This window comes from Mesoplodon mirus (genome assembly GCF_964341445.2).
Source record: "Mesoplodon mirus genome assembly, chromosome: 10".
Lineage (NCBI taxonomy): Eukaryota > Metazoa > Chordata > Mammalia > Artiodactyla > Ziphiidae > Mesoplodon > Mesoplodon mirus.
Genome location: NC_138986.1, coordinates 15,206,769 through 15,233,983, shown reverse-complemented (window position 1 = coordinate 15,233,983; position 27,215 = coordinate 15,206,769). Strand labels below are relative to the sequence as shown.

Sequence of the window (27,215 nt, the reverse complement as noted above, 5' to 3'; positions counted from 1 at the left end):
CCTGGTGGCACAGTGGTTGAGAGTCCGCCTGCCGATGCAAGGGACATGGGTTTGTGCCCCGGTCCGGGAGGATCCCACATGCCGCGGAGCGGCTGGGCCCATGAGCCATGGCCGCTGAGCCTGCGCGTCCAGAGCTTGTGCTCCGCAACGGGAGAGACCACAGCACTGAGAGGCCCACGTACCTCAATCAATCAATCAATCAATCAATGGAAACCATAAAAAATTAGGACAACTACTTGACTTAAAAAGTCAAAAAGAGTCTGAAATTATGGGTGATGTTTTATTTTTCTTTTCTTTTTTTTGAATGTTATTTTATTTATTTTTTTATACAGCAGGTTCTTATTAGTCATCAGTTTTATACACATCAGTGTACACATGTCAATCCCAATTGCCCAATTCATCACACCACCATCCCCACCCCACCCCACCCGCGGCTTTCCCCCCTTGGTGTCCATACGTTTGTTCTCTACATCTGTGTCTCAACATCTGTCCTGCAAACCGGTTCATCTGTACCATTTTTCTAGGTTCCACATATATGCGTTAATATACGATATTTGTTTTTCTCTTTCTGACTTACTTCACTCTGTATGACAGTCTCTAGATCCATCTACAAATGACCCAATTTCATTCCTTTTTATGGCTGAGTAATATTCCATTGTATATACGTACCACATCTTTATCCATTCATCTGTCGATGGGCATTTAGGTTGCTTCCATGACCTGGCTATTGTAAATAGTGCTGCAATGAACATTGGGGTGCATGTGTTTTTTGAATTATGGTTTTCTCAGGGTATATGCCCAGTAGTGGGATTGCTAGGTCATATGGTAATTCAATTTTTAGTTTTTTAAGGAACCTCCATTCTGTTCTCCATAGTGGCTGTATCAATTTACATTCCCACCAACAGTGCAAGAGGGTTCGCTTTTCTCCACACCCTCTCCAGCATTTGCTGTTTGTAGATTTTCTGATGATGCCCATTCTAACTGGTGTGAGGTGATACCTCATTGTAGTTTTGATTTGCATTTCTCTAATAATTAGTGATGTTGAGCAGCTTTTCATGTGCTTCTTGGCCATCTGTATGTCTTCTTTGGAGAAATGTCTATTTAGGTCCTCTGCCCATTTTTGCATTGGGTTGTGTGTTTCTTTAATATTGAGCTGCATGAGCTATTTATATATTTTGGAGATTAATCCTTTGTTGATTCGTTTGCAACTATTTTCTCCCATTCTGAGGGTTGTCTTTTCGTCTTGTTTATGGTTTCTTTTGCTGTGCAAAAGCTTTGAAGTTTCATTAGGTCCCATTTGTTTATTTTTGTTTTTATTTCCATTCCTCTAGGAGGTGGATCAAAAAAGATAGTGCTGTGATTTATGTCAAAGAATGTTCTTCCTATGTTTTCCTCTAAGAGTTTTATAGTCTGCGAACTTACATTTAGGTCTCTAATCCATTTTTTTTTTTTTTTTTTTTTGCGGTACGCGGGCCTCTCACTGTTGTGGCCTCTCCCGTTGCGGAGCACAGGCTCCGGATGCGCAGGCTCAGCGGCCATGGCTCACGGGCCCAGCTGCTCCGCAGCATGTGGGATCTTCCCGGACCGGGGCACGAATCCGCATCCCCTGCATCGGCAGGCGGACTCTCAACCACTGCACCACCAGGGAAGCCCTCTAATCCATTTTGAGTTTATTTTTGTGTGTGGTGTTAGGGAGTGTTCTAATTTCATTCTTTTACATGTAGCTGTCCAGTTTTCCCAGCACCACTTATTGAAGAGACTCTCTTTTCTCCATTGTATATCCTTGCCTCCTTTGTCATAGATTAGTTGACCATAGGTGTGTGGGTTTATCTCTGGGCTTTCAATCTTGTTTCATTGATAGATGTTTCTGTTTTTGTGCCAGTACCATATTGTCTTGATTACTGTAGCTTTGTAGTATAGTCTGAAGTTACGGAGTCTGATTGCTCCAGCTCCGTTTTTTCCCCTCAAGGCTGCTTTGGCTATTCAGGGTCTTTTGTGTCTTCATACAAATTTTAAGATTTTTTGTTCTAGTTCTGTAAAAAATGCCATTGGTAATTTCATAGGGATTGCATTGAATCTGTAGATTGCTTTGAATAGTATAGTCATTTTCACAGTATTGATTCTTCCAATCCAAGAACATGGTATATCTCTCCATCTGTTGGTATCATCTTTAATTTCTCTCATCAGTGTCTTACAGTTTTCTGCATACAGGTCTTTTGTCTCCCTAGGTAGGTTTATTCCTAGGTATTTTATTCTTTTTGTTTCAGTGGGAAATGGGAGTGTTTCCTTAATTTCTCTTTCAGATTTTTCATCATTAGTATATAGGAATGCAAGAGATGTCTGTGCATTAATTTTGTATCCTGCAAATTTACCAAATTCATTCATTAGCTCTAGTAGCTTTCTGATGGCATTTTTAGGATTCTCTATGTATAGTATAATGTCATCTGCAAACAGTGAGAGTTTTACTTCTTCTTTTTCAATTTGGATTCCTTATTTTCCTTTTTTTTTTTGCGGTACGCGGGCCTCTCACTGCTGTGGCCTCTCCCGTTGTGGAGCACAGGTTCTGGACGCGCAGGCTCAGCGGCCATGGCTCACAGGCCCAGCTGCTCCACGGTATGTGGGATCTTCCCGGACCGGGGCACAAACCCGCATCCCCCACATTGGCAGGCGGACTCTCAACCACTGCGCCACCAGGGAAGCCCCCTTATTTTTCTTTTTCTTCTCTGATTGCCATGGCTAGGACTTCCAAAACTATGTTGAATAATAGTGGTGAGAGTGGACATCCTTGTCTTGCTCCTGATCTTAGAGGAAATGCTTTCAGTTTTTCACCATTTAGCATGATGTTTGCTGTGGGTTTGTCATATATGGCCTTTATTCTGTTAAGGTAGATTCCCTGTATTCTCACTTTCTGGAGGGTTTTAATCATAAATGGGTATTGAATTTTGTCAAAAGCATTTTCTGCATCTATTGAGATGATCGTATGGTTTTTATTCTTCAGTTTGTTAATATGGTGTATCACATTGATTGATTTGCATATATTGAAGAATCCTTGCATCCCTGGGATAAATCCCACTTGATCATGGTGTATGATCCTTTTAATATGTTGTTGGATTCTGTTTGCTAGTATTTTGTTGAGGATTTTTGCATCTATATTCATCAGTGATATTGGTCTGTAATTTTCTTTTTTTGTAGTATCTTTGTCTGGTTTTGGTATCAGGGTGATGGTGGCCTCGTAGAATGAGTTTGGGAGTGTTCCTTCCTCTGCAATTTTTTGGAAGAGTTTGAGTAGGATAGGTGTGAGCTTTTCTCTAAAGGTTTGATAGAATTCACCTGTGAAGCCATCTGGTCCTGGATTTTTGTTTGTTGGAAGATGTTTAATCACAGTTTCAATTTCGTTACTTGTGATTTGTCTGTTCATATTTTCTATTTCTTCCTGGTTCAGTCTTGGAAGGTTATACCTTTCTAAGAATTTGTCCATTTCTTCCAGGTTGTCCATTTTATTGGCATAGAGTTGCTTGTAGTAGTCTCTTAGGATGCTTTGTATTTCTGTGGTGTCTGTTGTAACTTCTCCTTTTTCATTTCTAATTTTATTGATTTGAGTCCTCTCCCTCTTTTTCTTGATAAGTCTGGCTGATGGTTTATCAATTTTGTTTATCTTCTCAAAGAACCAGCTTTCAATTTTATTGATCTTTGCTATTGTTTTCTTTGTTTCTATTTCATTTATTTCTGCTCTGATCTTTATGTTTTCTTTCCTTCTGCTAACTTTGGGTTTTGTTTGTTCTTCTTTCTCTAGTTTCTTTAGGTGTAAGGTTAGATTGTTCATTTGGGATTTTTCTTGTTTCTTGAGGTAGGCTTGTATAGCTATAAACTTCCACTTAGAACTGCTTTTGCTGCCTCCCATAGGTTTTGGATCATCGTGTTTTCATTTTCATTTGTCTAGGTATTTTTTGATTTCCTGTTTGATTTCTTCAGTGATCGCTTGGTTATTTAGTAACATACTGTTTAGCCTCCATGTGTTTGTGTTTTTTACGTTTTTTTCCCTGTAATTCATTTCTAATCTCATAGTGTTGTGTTCAGAAAAGATGCTTGATATGATTTCAATTTTCTTAAATTTACTGGGGCTTGATTTGTGACCCAAGATGTGATCTATCCTGGAGAATGTTTGGAGTGCACTTGAGAAGAAAGTGTAATCTGCTGTTTTTGGATGGAGTGTCCTATACATATCAGTTAAATGTATCTGGTCTATTGTGACATTTAAAGCTTCTGTTTCCTTATTAATTTTCATTTTGGATGATCTGTCCATTGGTGTAAGTGAGGTGTTAACATCCCCCACTATTACTGTGTTACTGTCAATTTCCTCTTTTACAGCTGTTAGCAGTTGCCTTATGTATTGAGGTGCTCCTATCTTGGGTGCATATATATTTACAATTGTTATACCTTCTTCTTGGATTGATCCCTTGATCATTATGTAGTGTCCTTCCTTGTCTCTTGTAACATTCTTTCTTTCAAAGTCTATTTTATCTGATATGAGTATTGCTACTCCAGCTGTCTTTCGATTTCCATTTGCATGGAATATCTTTTTCCATCTCCTCACTTTCAGTCTGTATGTGTCCCTAGGTCTGAAGTGGGTCTCTTGTAGACAGCGTATATATGTATCTTGTTTTTGTATCCATTCAGCAAGCCTGTTTCTTTTGGTTGGAGCATTTAATCCATTCACGTTAAGGTAATTATTGGGCTGTATGTTCCTATGACCATATTCTTAATCGTTTTGGGTTTGTTTTTGTAGGTCCTTTTCTTCTCTTGTGTTCCCACTTAGAGAAGTTCCTTTAGCTTTTGTTGTAGAGCTAGTTTGGTGGTGCTGAATTCTCTCAGCTTTTGCTTGTCTGTAAAGCTTTTGATTTCTCCATCGAATCTGAATTAGATCCTTGCTGGGTAGAGTAATCTTGGTTGTAGTTTCTTCTCTTTCATCACTTTAACTATATCATGCCACTCCCTTTTGGCTTGTAGGGTTTCTGCTGAGAAATCAGCTGTTAACCTTGTGGGAGTTCCCTTGCATGTTATTTGTTGTTTTTCCCTTGCTGCTTTCAGCAATTTTTCTTTGTCTTTAATTTTTGCCAATTTGATTACTGTGTGTCTCGGCGTGTTTCTCCTTGGGTTTATCCTGTATGGGACTCTGTGCTTCCTGGACTTGAGTGGCTATTTCCTTTCCCATGTTAGGGAAGTTTTAGACTATAATCTCTTCAGATATTTTCTCGGGTCCTTTGTCTCTCTCTTCTCTTTCTGGGACCCCTATAATGTCAATGTTGTTGCATTTAATGTTGTCCCAGAGGTGTCTTAGGCTGTCTTCATTTCTTTTCATTCTTTTTTCTTTATTCTGTTCCACAGTAGTGAATTCCACCATTCTGTCTTCCAGGTCACTTATCCATTCTTCTGCCTCAGTTATTCTGCTATTGGTTCCTTCTAGTGTAGTTTTCATTTCACTTACTGTATTGTTTATCTCTGTTTGTTTGTTCTTTAATTCTTCTAGGTCTTTGTTAAACACTTCTTGCATCTTTGCCTCCATTGTTTTTCTGAGGTCCTGGATCATCTTCACTATCATTATTCTGAATTCTTTTTCTGGAAGGTTGCCTATCTCCACTTCATTTAGTTGTTTTTCTGGGGTTTTATCTTGTTCCTTCATCTGGTATATAACCTTCTGCCTTTTCATCTTGTCTATCTTTCTATGAATGTGGTTTTTGTTCCACAGTTTGCAGGATTGTAGTTCTTCTTGCTTCTGCTGCCTGTCTGCCCTCTCTGTTTTTCTTTTCTTAATTTTTATTAAAATGTGTATATTCAGTGAATGCTTGGGAGAGATATCCTCATTTATTCACATGTTAAATGGTTTCTATTTTACCTTTTTTTTTTTTTTTTTACTGCTTCTTCCTCTTTCTGCCATAAATTATGGCCTTGGTTGTACTGTAAGTATATAGTGCATATTTCATAAATATTTAATTTCTATTCCATTAATAGTATTCTTCCCCTAGAGCAGAGTGCTTCTCAAATTTTAATGGGCATTCATCTCACTAAGGGATCTTGTCAAAATGCTGGTTCTGATTCAATAGTTCTGGGATAGAGCCCAAGAGTCTGCATTTCTAATAAACCCCCAGGGGCTGGTGATGTGGCTGGTCTAGAGCTCTGCTTTGTGTATGAAGATGCTGCTGCTTACCCAGTGTCAGGAGTATTATCTTGGACAGTAACATTTTTAGCAATTTGGGGGCAAGGGAAAGGATGGTTAAAGACCAGTGTCCTCTGTGGTTATGAAGTCAAGATACCATCTTATTATCAAGCCTGATGATAAACCTCCTTAAACGGCTCAACTAACTTCAATTTTGTCCATCAATAGAAATGGCCAGATGGAATGAAAATAAGTGATTCTGTATGTATCTTTTAAAGAGTCAGGAAAGATCTTCTATACTAATCATACTAGCAGTGTTCTTTGACACAATTTGGAACCTGATTAAAAAGTGGAAAATCCCATCTGTGTTAAGAAAAGCTTTGCCTTGACCTTCTATACTGGAAGAAAAATCTTGGCCATGGCAGTGAATCCTTAAGGAACAGTGGTGTGAAGCAGAGTAGAGAGCCATCTTTTTTATGGAATGTAAGGAAGTAGACATTTTCTAAAACCATGGAAACGTCTTTTTACCTTTGTATATGAACAGGATGCAGTGGTGTGTAGTAACCTTGAACATGGAGGAAAATTTGTCATCCTTTGAATTTGAACCACATCAATGATTGTCAAAACCTACTGTTGTTTCTAGAAGATAATAGCGAGTTTCAAACTTGATTCTCCACAGTGACTGAAGCTGGCTTTGGTGCTGATATTGGCATGGAGAAATTCTTCAACATCAAGTGCAGAGCTTCTGGCTTGGTGCCCAGTGTTGTGGTGCTGGTGGCGACGGTGCGGGCTCTGAAGATGCACGGAGGTGGACCAAGTGTAAGCACCGTGCTTCCTTTCTAATAAAACAGAAGGAAGCAGAATTGAACCTTTGAAACATCCAAACCTGCTTCATAACTGCAGTTTTCTAGAATATCTCCTTTTTCACAAATCACCATTACAGGGCACTTAGAGTTCAGTTCGTCAAGTAATTAGTAACACCCACAAAGTTATTTCTAAGCAATATTTTGGGAAAGAGCATAATGTGACCACTTTTTAGTTCTAAGAATCTAAACTGAAACTTATGTCAACATTTTATAACCCTGTGGTAAAGGGAGGATAGAGGCTTTGGTTCCTGAATGAAGAACAGAAGGGTTAGAGTGATTGCTTTTGTGGGTGAGGTTGTTCAGTGTTTGTACGGATAGTTTTTTGGTTCACTGACACTACATCTCATCAGATTTCATCTAGCACTATTTTCCTTCTGTTTCTGTTTATTATGATTTCACTTTATAACTCTGTTAGAGCACTGGATTATTTCTAAGAGAGCTTTGCTTAGAAAACACAAATTCTATTTTAACATTTTTAAAGACTTTATCTTGTATAGAATTCACACACACCTGAAAGGAGTTTTCACCTTTCCACAGCAAAGATGTAGGGTTTTTTTTTTTCTTTTTCTTTTTCTTTTTTAGGGATTTCCAAAGGGAGAATAAGAAATGTTGTACTGATTAACCATTTTTGAAATGAAATCATTTGGAGTTTCTTTATTACTTATACTATTGATATATTACACAAACTGCCAAATCTGATTTCTTAATTGGTATACTGTGTATCCAAATATCACACATGATTAATTATATAGCATAAACAAATAACAAGTTTGCCATGATGAAACACCATGATGTGCACTGTTTAATCATCTTAGCAATTCTTTGTCCTAGGAGAGGCAGACATTATATCATTTTACAGATGAAGAAGCTGAGGTTTGCTGTGTTTAGGGGATGTCACCAGGCCAGCAGAGAGCCAAATCGCAAGCCTAGGTCTGAGATACAGATTCTCCACTTTTGTCGGGCATTCAGAGCTGGATATGAATGAAGGGTAAACCTTTTCTGAATCCCTAATCTGCTCATTAATACCAGACACTTGAGCACTTCATTTTAGCCTAGAGCTTCACCATTTGATCAAAGGCAAGATTGACGCAGCAGGTATTATAATATAGTAGTGCTAAAGAGTTCTGATTTTGTTCAAAACACCAATTGTTGCTACCAATCACTCCTTGAGTTTAGACTCTGAAGCTGTATCAACTTCCATTTTCAAAAAACCATCTCGGGCTTCCCTTGTGGCTCAGTGGTTGAGAGTGTGCCTGCCGATGCAGGGGACATGCCCCAGTCCGGGAAGATCCCACATGCCGCAGAGCGGCTGGGCTCGTGAGCCATGGCCGCTGAGCCTGCGCGTCCGGAGCCTGTGCTCCGCAGCGGGAGAGACCACAACAGTGAGAGGCCTGCGTACCGCAAAAAACAAACAAACAAACAGAAAACGATCTCTACCTATATAAGATAAATTTGAAATTCCCCCTCCCTGTTTTGCACCCTAAAAATTATAAAATCAAAGGGCTTTATTACTGGAAAGGGCTTAGAAATTAGTCTGGTTCAAGTCTTTACAAAGATAAAATTACTGAGGTGCTGGAGGATTCTGGGTCTTGCTTAGTATCCTCCATCTATTTAGGGGACTAATCAGACATGAAATCAAGGTCTCTGGACTTCTAGTCCAGTGTTTTTGCACACTCCAATCTCGTCTCTGTCCTATAAAAACTCACTACATGATTTATAATCCTATTCCAGTTCACCTTAATGTGTGTGCTCTGTTTTACAATGGTTGCATTTTCTGCTCACCTTAATCCTTGGTACCTCTTTCAGTTCCCCTTAATGTCATGTTTCCGTGCTAGTGATGATTGTAACAGGGCTCTAGATCAGTAGGCACAGATATGGATGGAGGATAATAAAAGGGGAGGATCAGGAAGCCACATGAAGCTTAGCATTCCTCTCCTGGACTCCAGTAGTGCCTCTGCATCATATTATTTTATGAATGTCTATATGTGTATCTCCCCACTTGACTCTGAATTCCTTGAGATTAAGGACTATATCTTATTAATTTGTGTATTCCTCATGACCGGCGTACTCTGTATCAAGGAAATGCTTTCAATAATTGAATAATACATGAACTTTGATCTTCTTAATCCTGTATTCCATATTATCCACCTCAGTGTCATTCCTTCTTACTTGAAACAACTCCGTAGTAATGTTTTTGATCCATTATAATTTCTACTTCCTTTTGATATCGTTACACAAATAACCACGGCTGCCTCTTACGTTTATTCAGCTTGTTTTGGTTTTTGGTTTTTGGTTTTTTTTTTTTTTGCAGTACGCAGACCTCTCACTGTCGTGGCCTCTCCCGTTGCGGAGCACAGGCTCCGGACGCGCAGGCTCAGCGGCCATGGCTCATGGGCCCAGCTGCTCCATGGCATGTGGGATCTTCCCGGACTGGGGCACGAACCCGTGTCCCCTGCATCAGCAGGCGGACTCTCAACCACTGCACCACCAGGGAAGCCCCAGCTTTTTTTTTACATAATTTATGCAGTGGAAAATCCTGTGACCCTTGAACTTGCCCATTTTAGCCCCAGTCATATCCTGTCTTCCAAAATGCTGACCATTCTTGGTGCAATGGAAGAACTAATACATTTGGATTCAGATATGTCTTTTATAATTAGTTCTTTAAACATAGTTTCTTAAGGAGGGTTCTCCATAACCAATAGCATGTGTATTTATATAAAAAGGTTTGTTATAAGTAATTGGCTCACACAATTACGGAGGCTGACAAGTCCAAAAATCTACTGAGTGGGCCAGTGCTGGAGACTCAGGAGAGCCAGTATTCCAGTCCCAGTCTGAAGGCAACCTGCTGGAAAATTTTCTCTTGCACAGATTCTTTTTGTTATAGCAGGCCTTCAACTGATTGAAGTGACCCACCCACGTTATGGGGGGCAGTCTGCTTTACTCAGTGTCCATCAATTTAAATGTTATTCTCATTCAAAAACACCCTCACCAAAATACTCAGAATAATGTTTGACCAAATATCTGGGTATCCCATCACCCAAGCTGACACACAGAATTAACCATCACCCTCCTTACTGATTTTTGGTGTGTGGTGTAATGACCAGGCCTAATTTTACTTTTTCTGTGTTAATAACCAACTGGCCTAGCACTATTTATTTCAATTAGTCCCTCCTTTCTGATCTTCAAGCCTACTTTGTGATAAATCAATTCTCCATACACGTGTAGGTGTTTTTCTGGGACCTTCGTTTGGTTGCACTGGTCTATTTACACATAATTGTGTCTGTGCTACACTAAGTCTGTAGTGCAAGCTCTCCCTGGTAGTTCTCTTCTTCATGGGTGCCCGGCCTTTATCAGTCCTTTTCATTTCCATATGTATTTCTGAACTAATCACAAAGTCCCATAAAGAATCTTTCTAGGATTTGGGGTTTTTTTTGGAATGTCATTAAATCAATAGATCAGTTTTATATCTAGGAACTTGGGATATTCACTGATTTAGGTGTTTTGAAATATATTTTAATAAACATTTACAGTTTATTGCCCAAAGGACTTCTACATCCTTTTACCAATCTGTTCCCATGTGCTTTATATTTTTAAATAGTTTCACAGGTTACTTCTGGATTCTTATATATATATCCAGTGACCTGTCTAAATTTTTTAAGGTATAATTGACATGCAGCATTATATTAGTTTCAAGGTATACAACATAATGTTCAGTATTTGTATACATTGTAAAATGATCACCACAATAAGTCATTAACATCCGTCACCATACAGAGTTTAAAAAAAAATGTTTTTCCTTGGAATGAGAACTTTTCAGATCTCCTCTCTTAGCAACTTTCAAATATGCAATACAATATTTTTACCTATAGTCACCATGCTCTATATTAAATCTCCATAACTTAAAAAATTCTCTTATTAATTGTACTAATTTAGCTGTAAATACTTTAGAGAGTTCTATGTGGACAATCATATATGAAAATAATGACAGTTCTGTTTCTTCCTTTCCAATCTTGATACTTTTTTTTCATCACCAACCATGTGTTTCTAGCTGCAATGCAGTATTAAATAGTGTTGATAGCCAGCATCCTACTGTTATTCCTCATCAGCAAGAGAACAGTTTTAATAGTTCATCGCTAAATATGTTTTCTGTAATATTTCAGTATATGTTTTTTATCAGGTTAAGAAAATTGCCTCTGTTGCTATTTGTCAAGTTGTTATACTATATGTTGAACAATTTTCTTCATCTGTTGAGGTGATAACACTCCCTGGGCCTGTTGCTTATTGGTGAGGGGCAGGTTTTTAACTACAATCTTAATTTTTTTTAGTGAGTAGAGAACTGTTTAAGTTCTCTGTTTCTTCCTAAATGAGTTTTATATTAAAACTCATACTAAGTTTCTCTATCTTTTAAAAAGTATTGGTGTAAAGTTTGTCCCAGTATCCTATTAATTCTGTCTACAGCATGTGTAGTTATAATATTTTTTTCATTCCTTTTTTAAAAAAACTCTTGCCAGAATATTATCAATTTTGTGAGTCTTAAAGAACCAGCTTTGGTTTTGTTGATCCCCTCTACTTTCTGGCATTTGCATACAACCCATTTTTCTTGATTTTGCCTGATTTTTGATTTTGCAGAACTTTGCATATGTTCAAGCTCAGCAGTACTTTATGTTCCTTTTTAAATCCAGCATTTTGGTTGTTCCAATTGAAGGGTCCACTGTGTGTTTTAGCTTATGCTAATGCTGAAAAAAAAACCCATCTGAAAATACCTTATGATGTTTCCTCACAGTCTCAAAGAACAATCTGTCATAGAGGTAACTTTTCAAAGGATTTCTAATATTCTCAAGACCTCTTTTGCTGAGAGGAGAACAAGTCACCACGTCCTCAGTGAATTAAAATGTTGTCTAGGGTTTCTCACTGAAACAGTTGCAGGCTATAGACAAAAAAACCCAATGGGGAACTGTGAAAAGGCACTAAATTGGGGTTTCAGAGCCCTATTATACTCAGGCCCCTGTTCTGCCTCTCATTTGCTGTGTAACTGTGGGCAAGATACCTGCCTTCTCTCACCTTCAGTTTCCTTATCTTTATACTGCCAACCCCATCGGCTTCTGTAAGAAACTAGGCCAAAAAAAGGGAAAAATTAATGGCAATTATTTTTAAATGACTTAGAATTTATTTAGAACGATTATGCACTCTGTATAAATCAGGTATTAATCATACTGTGAGTTCCCTTTTATGCTAGGATCATGGGCAACAGTATGAAAGCTCTTAATATTAGCTCAAATTAGAATCGCCTGAGAAGTTCTTAACCATCACTGATCCTGGGTCCCACTCCCAGCAATCCTGGTTTAATTGGTCAGGGTGGAGCTCAAGCATCAGTGATTTTTAAAAGCACCCACAAGACTTTATGTTCAGCCAGGGCTGCCAGTTATTGGTTTAAAAGCACAAAATGTGTTTTTTTAAATTAATTAATTTATTTATTTATTTATTTTTTTGCGGTACGCGGGCCTCTCACTGCTGTGGCCTCTCCCGTTGCGGAGCACAGGCTCCGGACGCGCAGGCTCAGCGGCCATGGCTCAAGGGCCCAGCCGCTCTGCGGCATGTGGGATCCTCCCGGACCAGGGCACGAACCTGTGTCCCCTGCATCGGCAGGCGGACTCTCAACCACTGTGCCACCAGGGAAGCCCAAAATGTGTTTTTTAAATGAACCTTCCCAAAAGGGACCATGATTTGTTTTTCTTTCAGATCTTAATCAGAGTAAACAGTTTGATAGGATTATTCTTAATTTTTGTCTTTTCTTATCTCAGGTGACTGCTGGGGTCCCTCTTAAAAAAGAATATACGGAAGAGGTAAGAGTGAAGAATTATTCAAATCCAGTTAACCATTGACTAGCAGTTGAATCTCAGTCAGGGAATAGGTCCTCCACCAGTGGCCTCTTAGAAAAGTGCTTTTCTAATAATCCAAGAGGAAATGTGTGGGGAAAGGGATAAAATCCATTCCCTTAACTCTCCAATCTTAAGAAAAGATGGGTGTAGGCTTTCTGTCCAGTTCCTACCCCCTGGGCAGCCATCAGAGCAGGCCTCTTATACCCATGTATTCTTTTGATGTGGCAGATGCTGACTTTTGGAAGATACACAATTGGCTTTATGACTTGGATGAGTAAATAGACTTTGATTGACTGGCAACAGTACCTCTTAGCTCCTACAGGTGGCGCCAGGGATTTGAGCAGGGAATAGCTGGCCGGTGCTTGTTACCCTCCCAGGACCTTACGCCTTCTTGTCCACCAGCCCACAGAGCGTGGGCATGTTGCTGATGTCCTGGCCACCAGTCTGCAGCAGAAATAGCTGCCTGGCTCAAGACCCACATATGCCATTGGATCTAGAATAATTTTAGACTTTACTTGGAAAATGAGCCTCCTCCTTCTGCAGCCATCTTTTCTTGGAGGGAAAAAGTGATTGATGGCTTTCTTTAATAGCTTCCAGGACAATAATGTGAGTATAGATAGACCCAGAACCTGCCAGAGTGGGCCTGCCTGTGTGGTTTGGCAGGTTGGATGGGAGGTGATACATGGGGGCCTGGTTTTCTTACAGAACCTCCAGCTGGTGGCAGATGGCTGCTGTAACCTAGAGAAGCAAATTCAGATTGCTCAGCTCTTCGGGGTCCCTGTTGTCGTGGCTCTGAATGTCTTCAAGTAAGTCAAGTGTCCTCCTTTAAATGTGGTCATATTGCTGGGCCACCCTGTGAACTAACTGCATTTGTGTTTTGAGGATGTTTGACCTTTTCTCTGCTTCATCTAAAAGTACAGAGAAATACTCTGCTCATTCTATTTGTTTGACTTTCTTTGAATTGGTTTGACTTTAGCAGAAGTGTTTTCAAATGTTATCAGGGAAGTGAAATCTATAGAGTGAGTTACCATTTCTTTGGCTTTTTTCTTCTTCTTCTTCTTCTTCTTCTTAATTCCACCCAGCATTTCTGACGGAAAGACTGTGGATGATCAAAGGGATATGTTATGGAATTTTCTCAATAAAACTCTTAACAACTTGAAATATTTGAGTCATGTTGGAGAGGATTTTTCCCCCATGCTTTTCTTAAGGTCTGATTTATTTAAGCACAGTGTAACCACTTTTGATGTTTAAAATATATTCAGTGTTTGGGAGCAAAGTTCTGTATAAGCAGTTAGTCTTTCTTTAAAAACATCACTAAATGAATACAGATGCAAAACCACAAACATTTTCATCACCAGGACCGACACCCGAGCGGAGATTGACTTGGTGTGTGAGCTTGCAAAGCGGGCTGGCGCCTTTAATGCAGTGCCCTGCTATCACTGGTCGATTGGTGGGAAAGGGTCGGTGGACCTGGCTCAGGCTGTGAGAGAAGCTGCAAGTAAAAAGAGTCGTTTCCAATTCCTGTATGATGTGCAGGTAAGATCCAACACAATGATAATGGTGCCTGACGGGTCTTGCACCTTAACTGTATGCCAGGCCAGTGCTGAGAGCTTCACATGGGTTGTCACAACAGCTCTGCAGATAAGGAAACCGAAGGTTAAATAAGTTAAGCCATCTGATGAGGTCCTATTGCCGAGGGACCCCAGCTCCTTGCCCCCAAGCCTGTGCTCTACACTCAGCGCAGAGGGGTTTTGGAGTACAGGGTTCAACAGGGTTTGCACAGGAGCAAGACTTTTGAGCAACTTCATAAAGCATGGGATATCACGGGCAGTATTTTCCTTGTCCGTTTCTGCTATAGCCCATTTGCACCATGGTTTTCTTGAGCTATGCCTAGTATATTTTAAAAAAATTTTTGAATTGTGGTAAAATACATCATAACATAAAATTGACCATCTTTACCATTTTTTTTTTTTTTTTTTTTTTTTTTTTCGTACGCGGGCCTCTCACTGTTGTGGCCTCTCCCGTTGCGGAGCACAGGCTCCGGATGCGCAGGCTCAGCGGCCATGGCTCACGGGCCCAGCCGCTCCGCGGCACATGGGATCCTCCCAGACCGGGGCACGAACCCGCATCCCCTGCATCGGCAGGCGGACTCTCAACCACTGCGCCACCAGGGAGGCCCCATCTTTACCATTTTTAGGTGCATAGTTCACTAGTGTTAAGTAGCTTCACATTGTTGTGCAACCACCCTCCTTCTCCTTAGGTCTTTTCAAATTGCAAAATCGAAACTCTGTGCCCGTTAAACACCAACTCCCCATTTCTCCTTCTCCTCTGTTGCTGGCTATCTCATACCAGTAAGCCATAAAGTTTGCCCCTTTTTTGACTGGCTTATTCACTGTCTCAGTCCTTTCAGGCTGCTGTAAGAAATACCATGGTATTGGGTGGCTTATAAACAACAAAATTATTACTCATAGTTTTGGAGGCTAGGAAGTCTAAGATCAGGGCATCAGCAGATTCGATGTCCAATGAGGGCCTGCTTCTTATTTCATAGATGGGAGTCTTCTCACTGTATCCTCATATGGTGGAAGTGGGGAGGGATCTCTCTAGGTTGTCTTTTTATAAGAGCACTAATCCCATTCATGAGGGGTGCACCCACATGACCTAATCACCCCAGAGCCCCATCTCCTAATGACATCAACCTAATCACTCCCAAAGGCCTCAGATGCTAATATATCATCCCACTGGAAATTAGGCTTCAACATACCAATTTGGGGGGACACAAACATTCAGTCTGTAGCACTTACTTAGCATAATGTCCTCAAGGTTCACCCATGTTATTGCATATGTCAGAACTTCTTTCCTTCTTAAGGCTGAACAACAGTCCATTGTATGTTTATGCCACTTTTTTGCTATCCATTCATCTGTCAATGGCCACTTGGGTTGCTTCCACCTCTTGGCTATTATAAATAATGCTGCTATGAACATGTGTATAAAACTGCTTCCAGTTCTTCTGGGCGTATACGCTGAAGAGGAGTTGCTGGATTGTCTAGTATATTTTTTAAGCACAGCTGGATAATGAGGGTTCAGTCAGAATATCTGAACTTCTCGGGACCTCACTCTTCTTGGTTCATCTTTACTGCCACCCAAACATCTCCATTCTGGATTTGCTGGCTCCATCTCTGGCTGTTGGGTTTGTCCTCATAGGTAGTCCGTGGTTGCCAGAGTACTCAGGCTTCAAACTGGTGGCTTCTCTGGTTCCTTCATCCCTCACAAATTCCGTTCGTCTTGAGTCTAGAGTTACATCATGAAGCACACGATGATAACTTTATGGCTAAGGAGGGCTTCTTGTCTGCCAGGCATACGGGCCACTTGGTGCTTGTTAACTTCTTTAGTCCTCACTTCCCCGATGGGTAGAAACGGTTGCTTTTCCCATGTTTTACGTACAAGGAAAATAAAGCAAACAGAGGTTCAGTAAGCTGCCTTCTGTCCCACAGCCAGACAGGGGCAGAGCTGCGGGGGTGTGTGTGGAGTGATGGAGGCCATCATCCTGCGCTGTCATTCAGAATCCACCACTGTGTTCAGAAGTGGGAGTTGGGGGCTTCCCTGGTGGCGCAGTGGTTGGGGGTCTGCCTACCGATGCGGGGGACACGGGTTCGTGCCCCAGTCCGGGAAGATCCCACATGCCGCGGAGTGGCTGGGCCCGTGAGCCATGGCCGCTGAGCCTGCGCGTCTGGAGCCTGTGCTCCACAGCTGGAGAGGCCACAACAGTGAGAGGCCCACGTACCACAAAAAAAAAAAAAAAAAAAAAAAAGTGGGAGTTGGGATGGGGAGGATTCCTCTCAAATGGGCAACAACTGAGTGACCCACCTGAAGAGGAAGGACCATGATGGGCAAAGAATCCATGCCAAATGGGGTCACTGCAGGCAGTTGATAACTGTGGGAGGAAGGATTTCAGGAGTGAATTGGGATGGTCAGCTCAGAAAAGGTGTGTCGTGTTCAAAGGTCATTTTATGAGAGACCCTAATGTTCTGCCTTATAGAGGTGGTGGGGCAGGATGTGGCAGTGGGGAGGGTGGTGGGCTTGGGTTCTACAGGAAGAAAGACATCCTGATGAGAAGCTGTTCTCTGGAGATGCTGAGCATAATATAGATGCAGCCCTGCAGTGGGCTCATCATGGGGAAGGAAGCCAACTCAGATGGTGGCTGGCCAAGGTAATCTTGTGTTCCTTCCTGGGCCTTGATGCCCAGGTAAACCTTGCTGGGTTGAGGGTGATTCGGTCATGAGGGTGCAGCCCTCATGAATTGGTGCAGCTCTTGGCCTTTTTACACAAACAACTGTCAGGAAACCCTCAGACCACTGCCCCACTCTGATCGTGAACCACCCCACTCTGAGTGGCAATGGCAGTTTTTTTGTTTGTTTGTTTGTTTTTAGTAAAGTTATTTATTTATTTATTGGCTGCGTTGGGTCTTCGTTTCTGCGCACAGGCTTTCTCTAGTTGCGGCGAGTGGGGGCTACTCGTTGTTGCGGTGCGCGGGCCTCTCATTGTGGTGGCTTCTCTTGTTGCAGAGCACGGGCTCTAGGCGCACGGGCTTCAGTAGTTGTGGCACATGGGCTCAGGAGTTGTGGCTCGTGGGCTCTAGAGCGCAGGCTCAGTGGTTGTGGCGCACAGGCTTAGTTGCTCCACGGCATGTGGGATCTTCCCAGACCAGGGCTAGAACCCGTGTCCCCTGCATTGGCAGGTGGATTCTTAACCACTGCACCACCAGGGAAGCCCCGCAATGGCAGATTTTAAACGAATGATTTCACAAAGTGTGGCTTTTTCAAGGAAACCATCCAAAGTGAAAAGGTCAGTAAATACAAGCAATGTTTTATGAGTTGTGCTGTCTTAAACATGTACTATCCCTAAAATGAACCCTTTTCCTTTCCACCAATATCATAATTTTTTTTCCTGAATTCCCATTTTTTGTGGAGATAATGCTGTTAAAATGTCTGCTCTTCTGTGAAAAGGGGAACAGTTTTATAAAAATGTGGTACAAAGTCATATTTGATAGGATTCTTGCCTCCTTTGCCCACATACACTATTCCCTTTTCTTATAACAGAAATTAGCTGCGTAATTGCTTCTTAGAGAATCAGCAGCGCAGCCTATTATTGCTACATGACAGTTTATGAAAAGAGCTATTGCTGCTTCTGGCTCACTAGGGACTGTCTCCTTGATAGCTCTGTCGCTCACGCTGGTGAGTCAATTTTCGATAATATAAGACCATTTCCAATCTTGTCTTGTAACGGTGTAGAAATCTGAAGTCATCGTTGCCGGCAGTAACAGAGCGCAACCTCCCTCCCGCCCCAATTACGTGCATAGTCAGTGTTGGTGAGCCTTTGAGGACTAAGTAATGGTTTTCTTTTTCTTTTTTGTCTTTCTTTTTTGTTTTTAATTTCTATTTAAGTAATAATGGTTTTCTTGAAACCCTTTAATTCCCTTTGTTTTCCCCCCACGACTAGCCCTTTGATGCTGGACAGCTCAATTAGGTATCAGACTGCCCCACAGGAAAAAAAGAAGTGACAAAATGCTTTTGGATAAAACACCCTGCTGCCTTTGCTTCTCTGCACCAGCTGGGCTTCTGTGTGCCTTTTGCTATCATCCCAGACTCTATTCCACCAAGAATGTATTCAGCGCAGGATTGATGGCCTCTTAGTTCCTGCTCCAGCCCCGCCCCAGTCTTGTGTTACAGGAGAAAGACACCTGAGCTCATTGGAGAAATTGGAAATAGTGTTGGAGCACAGGGCATGATTGCTTTTGTGTGGGGAGTAGAAATCGTCTCAAAACCCCAAATGGAAAGAAGAACAGCTCGAGAGAAATAGTGTTCACCTGACCTCAGTGACACTGTAAGGCCAGACAGCTCGCAGAGCATGAGGCCTTCGATGACGGTTCCATTAGTTAAAGCGAAAAACAAGCTGCTCTTCTGACTCGGGAGTCTGTGCTGAACTTTGAAAAATTGAGGAAAGCAGCCACTGTTCTCTAGAGAAAATTCTGCACCTCTTTTACCAGAGTAGCTTCTAATTCAAGAGGAGGCAACTTTTGTTCATGGTACTAGAGGTGGCTGTTGATTATTTCAGAATAAAAAAAAATTTTTTTATACAGTAGGTTCTTATTAGTTATCTGTTTTATACATATTAGTGTATATATGTCAATCCCAATCTCCCAGAATAATAATTTTTAAAATATGGAATAGGAGGCAGTGGCCTAATTGTTCAGGGGAAGTTTATCATGTGAGAATTGATATATTTAAACTTGAACTACACTGTGTCATTTCCTCTCAACCATTAGTGATGATCATAGCCCCCTTTCCTTTTAAGGAACAGTTAGAAGTCCTCCCCAAAACCTCTCTTTTCTGTTATTACTTTTGGCAATTATATCTTTACAGTTGACCAATATATCTCCATATCTGCAAGCACCCAGGAAAACAGTATAGCAGATGAAAAAACGAATCTGTATTTACACTTTATTAGCTGACAAATCCCTCTTCCATACATAATTTCAAGTATATCTCATCCAATCCCATGGGATATGTGAGCTTAACTCTATCTTAAATGCAGAAATAGGAGTTCAGAGAAGGTGAGGGACGTGCCCCATGACAAATGGACACTTGATGGAAGAAGTAATGTATTATAGTTAAAGGAGTCATTCAGAATTGAGTTCAAATCTTTTTTTTTAATTGGACTATAGTTGATTTACAATGTTGTGTTAGTTTCAGGTGTACAGTGAAGTGATTGTTATACATATACATCTCTTCATTCTTTTTTAGATTCTTTTCTCATATAGGTTATCACAGAATATTGAGTAGAGTTCCCTGTGCTATACAGTAGGTCCTTGCTGGTTATCTGTTTTATGTAGAGTAGTGCATGTGTGTTCATCCCAAACTCCTAATTTATCCCTCCCCCTTCCCTTTCCCCTTTGGTAACCATAAGTTTGTTTTCCATGGCTGCGAATCTGTCTCTGTTTTGTAAATAAGTTGATTTGTATCATTTATTTAGATTCCACATGGAAGCAATTATCATGTTATTTGTCTTTCTCTTTCTGACTTACTTCAGTATGATAATCTCTAGGTCCATCCATGTTGCTGCAAGTGGCATTATTTCATTCTTTTTATGGTTGAGCGGTAATCTGTCGTATATATGTACCACATATCTTATTTATCCATTCCTCTTTCGGTGGACATTTAGGTTGCTTCCATGTCTTGGCTATTGTAAATAATGCTGCTATGAACTTTGGGGTGCTTGTATCTTTTCTAATTAGAGTTTTCATCTTTTCCTGATATATGCCCAGGAGTAACTCTATTTTTAGTTTTTTAAGGAACCTCTATACTCTTCTCCATAGTGGCTGTACCAATTTACATTCCCACCAACGGTGCAAGAGGGTTCCCTTTTCTCCATACCCTCTCCAGCATTTACTGTTTGTAGACTTTTTGATGATGGCCATTCTGAACGGTGTGAGGTGATAGCTCACTGTAGTTTTTATTTGCATTTCTCTGATAATTAGTGACGTTGAACATCTTTCCATGTGCTTTTTGTCATCTATATGTCTTCTTTGGAGAAACATCTATTTAGATCTTCTGCCCATTTTTGATTGGGTTGTTTCTTTTTTTGACATAGAGCTGTTATGACCTGTTTACATATTTTGGACACTAATCTGTTGTCGGTAACTTCATTTGCAAACAGAGTTCAAACCTCTATGGGACCTCCCACTATGGATATAAATGTGGACAACTCTCTGAGCCTCAGCTTCCTTATCTATAAAATAGTGTCTGATATTAACACCAACTTCACCCAGTTGCTGTGAGGACCAAATGAAATGTCCTGGAGTAAAATGCTGGGACATAGGAGGCTGGTAATCTATGTTAGCTCTTCCTTCTGTCACTTTCACTTCAGGAAGAGAGGGGGTTTCCTGAATTGACCTTCAAGAATTGTCTTGTAACTCAGGTAACCTGGAGGTCGGGCTCAAGGGTTGGTTTCCTGTTCAAGTGTGTTAAAACCAGCAATTAGCAGCCCCTAGTGTACCAGGAAAGAAAGCCACCCCCAAATTAAAGCAAGACATTTAGCATTCTTTCTCCATTAGAATTGGGAGCTATTAGTGATTTAATAGAAAGTCAGTAGCTTTTGCAAAGAATGTATGGCACCGGAAGTCCATCTGAATATTGTTTGTTAAGTCAGGAGTGAAGGTTGAAAACCATCTCCACATCCCTCCATATCCTTCCTCTAAACTCGTAAACATTTAGAGGTGTAACCTTGACAGCATGAGAAGATGGTGTTTGTTTTTATTAAAAGGTCTTTCCTGTTCCTTGTGTGAAGCCATTCTCTTGATCACAGCAGGGCTAGAAGCAAGGGAGATCAAAACAGACCAGGAAGACTCCATCTAGGGCCACAGCCAGCACCGCAGATTTCTGAACTATTGCACTTTCACTGCCTGTCTGTTTAGGAGTGTTTTCTCCCCTGCTGGCAGGGGATTGAGGGGTGGGGGAGTTCGTTGATTATTGAGGAATTATGTGTTATATTTTTTAAGGATTCAAACCAGTTGTTGGTAGGGTTTTGAGTTATCCTTTAATTGGACTCCGGGCCTCAGCCAGCAAACAGAGCCTCAAATTTTAAGGAAATAAATAAAAATGCATATGTATAAGTATTTGTATGTATGTATATAGAGTATATGTGTTCGTGTGTGTATGTGTATATTTTTTTAATTGTGGTGAAAATATATGTAAAATGAAATTTCCCATTTTAACCATTTTTAAATATATACAGTTCCATGTATTTAGAATATATAAAAATGTATACATAAATACTATATATGTAGTTTTAATTCATAGAACTTAAAACATACATCTCTGTATGTCTTTTGTATTTCATAGTAATTGCTAAACAACAGTCTAAGGAGAAGGGATGACCTTTCTTTTTTTATTTTTAATTAATTAATTAATTTTTGTTTTGTTTTTGGGTTTCTTTGAATTTTATTTTATTTATTTTTTTATAGAGCAGGTTCTTATTAGTCATCAGTTTTATACACATCAGTGTATACATGTCAATCCCAATTGCCCAATTCATCACACCCCCACCCCCACCCCCTGCAGCTTTCCCCGCTTGGTGTCCATACGTTTGTTCTCTACATCTGTGTCTCAACTTCTGCCCTGCAAACTGGTTCATCTGAACCTTTTTTTCAGGTTACACATACATGAGTTAATATACGATATTTGTTGTTCTCTTTCTGACTTACTTCACCCTGTATAACAGTCTCTAGATACATCCACGTCTCAACAAATGACCCAATTTCATTCATTTTTATGGCTGAGTAATATTCTATTGTATATATGTACCACATCTTCTTTATCCATTCGTCTGTCGATGGGCATTTAGGTTGCTTCCATGACCTGGCTATTGTAAATAGTGCTGCAATGAACGCTGTGGTGCATGTGTCTTTTTGAATTATGGTTTTCTCAGGGTATATGCCCAGTAGTGGGATTGCTAGGTCATATGGTAATTCTAAATCAGTTTTTTAAGGAACCTCCATACTGTTCTCCATAGTGGCTGTATTAATTTACATTCCCACCAACAGTGAAAGAGGGTTCCCTTTTCTCCACACCCTCTCCAGCATTTGTTGTTTGTAGATTTTCTGATGATGCCCATTCTAACTGGTGTGAGGTGATACCTCATTGTAGTTTTGATTTGCATTTCTCTAATAATTAGTGATGTTGACAGCTTTTCATGTGCTTCTTGGCCATCTGTATGTCTTCTTTGGAGAAATGTCTATTTAGGTCTTCTGCCCATTTTTGGATTGGGTTGTATGTTTCTTTAATATTGAGCTGCATGAGCTGTTTATATATTTTGTAGATTAAACCTTTGTCCATTGATTCATTTGCAAATATTTTCTCCCATTCTGAGGGTTGTCTTTTCGTCTTGTTTATGGTTTCCTTTGCTGTGCAAAAGCTTTGAAGTTTCATTAGGTCCCATGTGTTTATTTTTGTTTTTATTTCCATTTCTCTAGGAGGTGGATCAAAAAAGATCTTGCTGTGATTTATGTCAAAGAGTGTTCTTCCTATGTTTTCCTCTAAGAGTTTTATAGTCTCCAGACTTACATTTAGGTCTCTAATCCATTTTGAGTTTATTTTTGTGTATGGTGTTAGGGAGTGTTCTAATTTCATTCTTTTACATGTAGCTGTCCAGTTTTCCCAGCACCACTTATTGAAGAGACTGTCTTTTCTCCATTATATATCCTTGCCTCCTTTGTCATAGATTAGTTGACCATAGGTGTGTGGGTATATCTCTGGGCTTTCTATCTTGTTCCATTGATCTATGTTTCTGTTTTTGTGCCAGTACCATATTGTCTTGATTACTGTAGCTTTGTAGTATAGTCTGAAGTCAGGGAGTCTGATTCCTCCAGCTCCATTTTTTCCCCTCAAGACTGCTTTGGCTATTCGGGGTCTTTTGTGTCTCCATACAAATTTTAAGATATTTTGTTCTAGTTCCATAAAAAATGCCATTGGTAATTTGATGGGGATTGCATTTGGGTACTATAGCCATTTTCACAATATTGATTCTTCTAATCCAAGAACATGGTATATCTCTCCATCTGTTGGTATCACCTTTCATTTCTTTCATCAGTGTCTTATAGTTTTCTGCATACAGGTCTATTGTCTCCCTAGGTAGGTTTTTTCCTAGGTATTTTATTCTTTTTGTTGCAATGGTAAATGGGAGTGTTTCCTTGATTTCTCTTTCAGATTTTTCATCATCAGTGTATAGGAATGCAAGAGATTTCTGTGCATTAATTTTGTATCCTGCAACTTTACCAAATTCATTGATTAGCTCTAGTAGTTTTCTGATGGCATTTTTAGGATTCTCTATGTATAGTATCATGTGATCTGAAAACAGTGACAGTTTTACTTCTTCTTTTCCAATTTGGATTCCTTTTCTTTCTTTTTCTTCTCTGATTGCCATGCCTAGGACTTCCAAAACTATGTTGAATAAGAATGGTGAGAGGTGACATCCTTGTCGTGTTCCTGATCTTAGAGGAAATGCTTTCAGTTTTTCACCTTTGAGAATGATGTTTGCTGTGGGTTTATTGTATATGGCCTTTATTATGCTGAAGTAGGTTCCCTCTATGCCCACTTTCTGGAGAGTTTTTATCATAAATGGGTGTTGAATTTTGTCAAAAGCTTTTTCTGCATCTATTGAGATGATCATGTGGTTTTTATTCTTCAATATGTTAATATGGTATATCACATTGATTGACATGCGTATATTGAAGAATCCTTGCATCCCTGGGATAAATCCCACTTGATCATGGTGTATGATCCTTTTAATGTGTTGTTGGATTCTGTTTGCTAGTATTTTGTTGAGGATTTTTGCATCTGTATTCATCAGTGATATTGGTCTGTAATTTTCTTTTTTTGTAGTATCTTTGTCTGGTTTTGGTATCAGGGTGATGGTGGCCTCGTAGAATGAGTTTGGCAGTGTTCCTTCCTCTGCAGTTTTTTGGAAGAGTTTGAGAAGGATAGGTGTGAGCTCTTCTCTAAATGTTTGATAGAATTCACCTGTGAAGCCATCTGGTCCTGGATTTTTGTTTGTTGGAAGATGTTTAATCACAGTTTCAATTTCGTTACTTGTGATTTATCTGTTCATATTTTCTATTTCTTCCTGGTTCAGTCTTGGGAGGTTATACCTTTCTAAGAATTTGTCCATTTCTTCCAGGTTGTCCATTTTATTGGCATAGAGTTGCTTGTAGTAGTCTCTTAGGATGCTTTGTATTTCTGTGGTGTCTGTTGTAACTTCTCCTTTTTCATTTCTAATTTTATTGGCTTGAGTCCTCTCCCTCTTTTTCTTGATGAGTCTGGCTAATGGTTTATCAATTTTGTTTATCTTCTCAAAGAACCAGCTTTTAGTTTTATTGACCTTTGCGATTGTTTTCTTTGTTTCTGTTTCATTTATTTCAGCTCTGATCTTTATGATTTCTTTCCTTCTGCTAACTTTGGGTTTTGTTTGTTCTTCTTTCTCTAGTTCCTTTAGGTGTAAGGTTAGATTGTTTATTTGAGATTTTTCTTGTTTCTTGAGGTAGGCTTGTATAGCTATAAACTTCTCTCTTAGAATTGCTTTTGCTGCATCCCATAGGTTTTAGATCATCGTGTTTTCATTGTCATTTGTCTCTAGGTATTTTTTGATTTCCTGTTTGATTTCTTCAGTGATTGCTTGGTTATTTAGTAACATACTGTTTAACCTCCATGTGTTTGTGTTTTTAATGGTTTTTTCCCTGTAATTCATTTCTAATCTCATAGCGTTGTGTTCAGAAAAGATGCTTGATATGATTTCAATTTTCTTAAATTTACTGAGGCTTGATTTGTGACCCAAGAAGTGATCTGTCCTGGAGAATGTTCCATGCGCACTTGAGAAGAAAGTGTAATCTGCTGTTTTGGGAAGGAATGTCCTATAAATATCAATTAAATCTATCTGCTCTGTTGCGTCATTTAAAGCTTCTGTTTCCTTATTAATTTTCATTTTGGATGATCTGTCCATTGGTGTACGTGAGGTGTTAACATCCCCCACTATTATTGTGTTACTGTCAATTTCCTCTTTTATAGCTGTTAGCAGTTGCGTTATGTATTGAGGTGCTCCTGTGTTCAGTGCATATATATTTATAATTGTTATATCTTCTTCTTGGATTGATCCCTTGATCATTATGTAGTGTCCATCCTTGTCTCTTGTAACATTCTTTATTTTAAAGTCTATAATAAGAGTATTGCTACTCCAGCTTTCTTTTGATTTCCATTTGCATGGAATATCTTTTACCATCCCCTCACTTTCAGTCTGTATGTGTCCCTAGGTCTGAAGTGGGTCTCTTGTAGACAGCATATATATGGGTCTTGTTTTGTATCCATTCAGCAAGCCTGTTGGAGCTTTTTTTTTTTTTTTTTTTTTTTTTTTGCTGTACGCGGGCCTCTTACTGCTGTGGCCTCTCCCGTTGCGGAGCACAGGCTCCGGACACACAGGCTCCGCGGCCATGGCTCGCGGGCCCAGCCGCTCCGCGGCATGTGGGATCTTCCGGGATCGGGGCACGAACCCGTGTCCCCTGCATCGGCAGGCGGACTCTCAACCACTGCGCCACCAGGGAAGCCTGTTGGAGCTTTTAATTGGAGCATTTAATCCATTCACGTTTAAGGTAATTATCGATATGTATGTTCCTATGACCATCTTCTTAATTGTTTTGGGTTTATTTTTGTAGGTCCTTTTCTTCTCTCGTGTTTCCCACTTAGAGTAGTTCGTTTAGCATTTGTTGTAGAGCTGGTTTGGTGGTGCTGAATTCTCTTAGCTTTTGCTTGCCTGTAACACTTTTGTTTTCTCCCTTGAATCTGAATTAGATCCTTGCTGGGTAGAGTAATATTGGTTGTAGGTTCTTCCCTTTCATCACTTTAAGTATATCATGCTACTCCCTTCTGACTGGTAGAGTTTCTGCTGAGAAATCAGCTGTTACCCTTATGGGAGCTGGAGTTCCCTTGTATGTTGTCATTTTTGCCTTGCTGCTTTCAATAATTTTTCTTTCTCTTTAATTTTTGCCAATATGATCACTATGTGTCTCGGAGTGTTTCTCCTTGGGTTTATCCTGTATGGGACTCTGTGCTTCCTGGACTTGGGTGGCTATTTCCTTTCCCATGTTAGGGAAGTTTTCGACTATAATCTCTTCAAATATTTTCTCAGGTCCTTTCTCTCTCTCTTCTTCTGGGTCCCCTATAATGCGAATGTTGTTGCATTTAATGTTGTCCCAGAGGTGTCTTAGGCTGTCTTCATTTCTTTTCATTCTTTTTTCTTTATTCTGTTCTGCAGCAGTGAATTCCACCATTCTGTCTTCCAGGTCACTTATCCATTTTTCTGCCTCAGTTATTCTGCTATTGATTCCTTCTCGTGTATTTTTCATTTCAGTTATTGTATTGTTCATCTCTGTTTGTTTGTTCTTTAATTCTTCTAGGTCTTTGTTAAACATTTCTTGCATCTTCTCCATGTTTACCTCCATTGTTTTTCTGAGGTCCTGGGTCATCTTCACCATCATTATTCTGAACTCTTTTTCTGGAAGGTTGCCTATCTCCACTTCATTTAGTTGTTTTTCTGGAGTTTTATCTTGTTCGTTTAGCTGGTACATAGCCCTCTGCCTTTTCATCTTGTCTATCTTTCTGTGAATGTGGTTTTTGTTCCACAGGCTACAGGATTGTAGTTCTTGCTTCTGCTGTCTGCCCTCTTGCTGGTGATGTGATTCTATATAGATAAAATTCAGCATACTGCTAGTGTTGG

The 27,215-nt window shown here is 40.0% G+C and overlaps 1 protein-coding gene across 3 annotated transcripts in view; it reads left to right on the top strand.

Annotated features, from left to right (window-relative positions):
* Positions 1–27,215, top strand: part of MTHFD1L (methylenetetrahydrofolate dehydrogenase (NADP+ dependent) 1 like) — a 198,655-nt gene that overhangs the window by 103,543 nt on the left and 67,897 nt on the right. For all 3 annotated transcript variants that reach the window (XM_082633842.1, XM_082633840.1, XM_082633841.1), the window contains 4 exons: positions 6,834–6,973; positions 12,822–12,863; positions 13,605–13,705; positions 14,258–14,435. In XM_082633842.1, the coding sequence (XP_082489968.1) occupies positions 6,834–6,973; positions 12,822–12,863; positions 13,605–13,705; positions 14,258–14,435 (461 nt within the window). The remainder of the gene's footprint in view (positions 1–6,833; positions 6,974–12,821; positions 12,864–13,604; positions 13,706–14,257; positions 14,436–27,215) is intronic.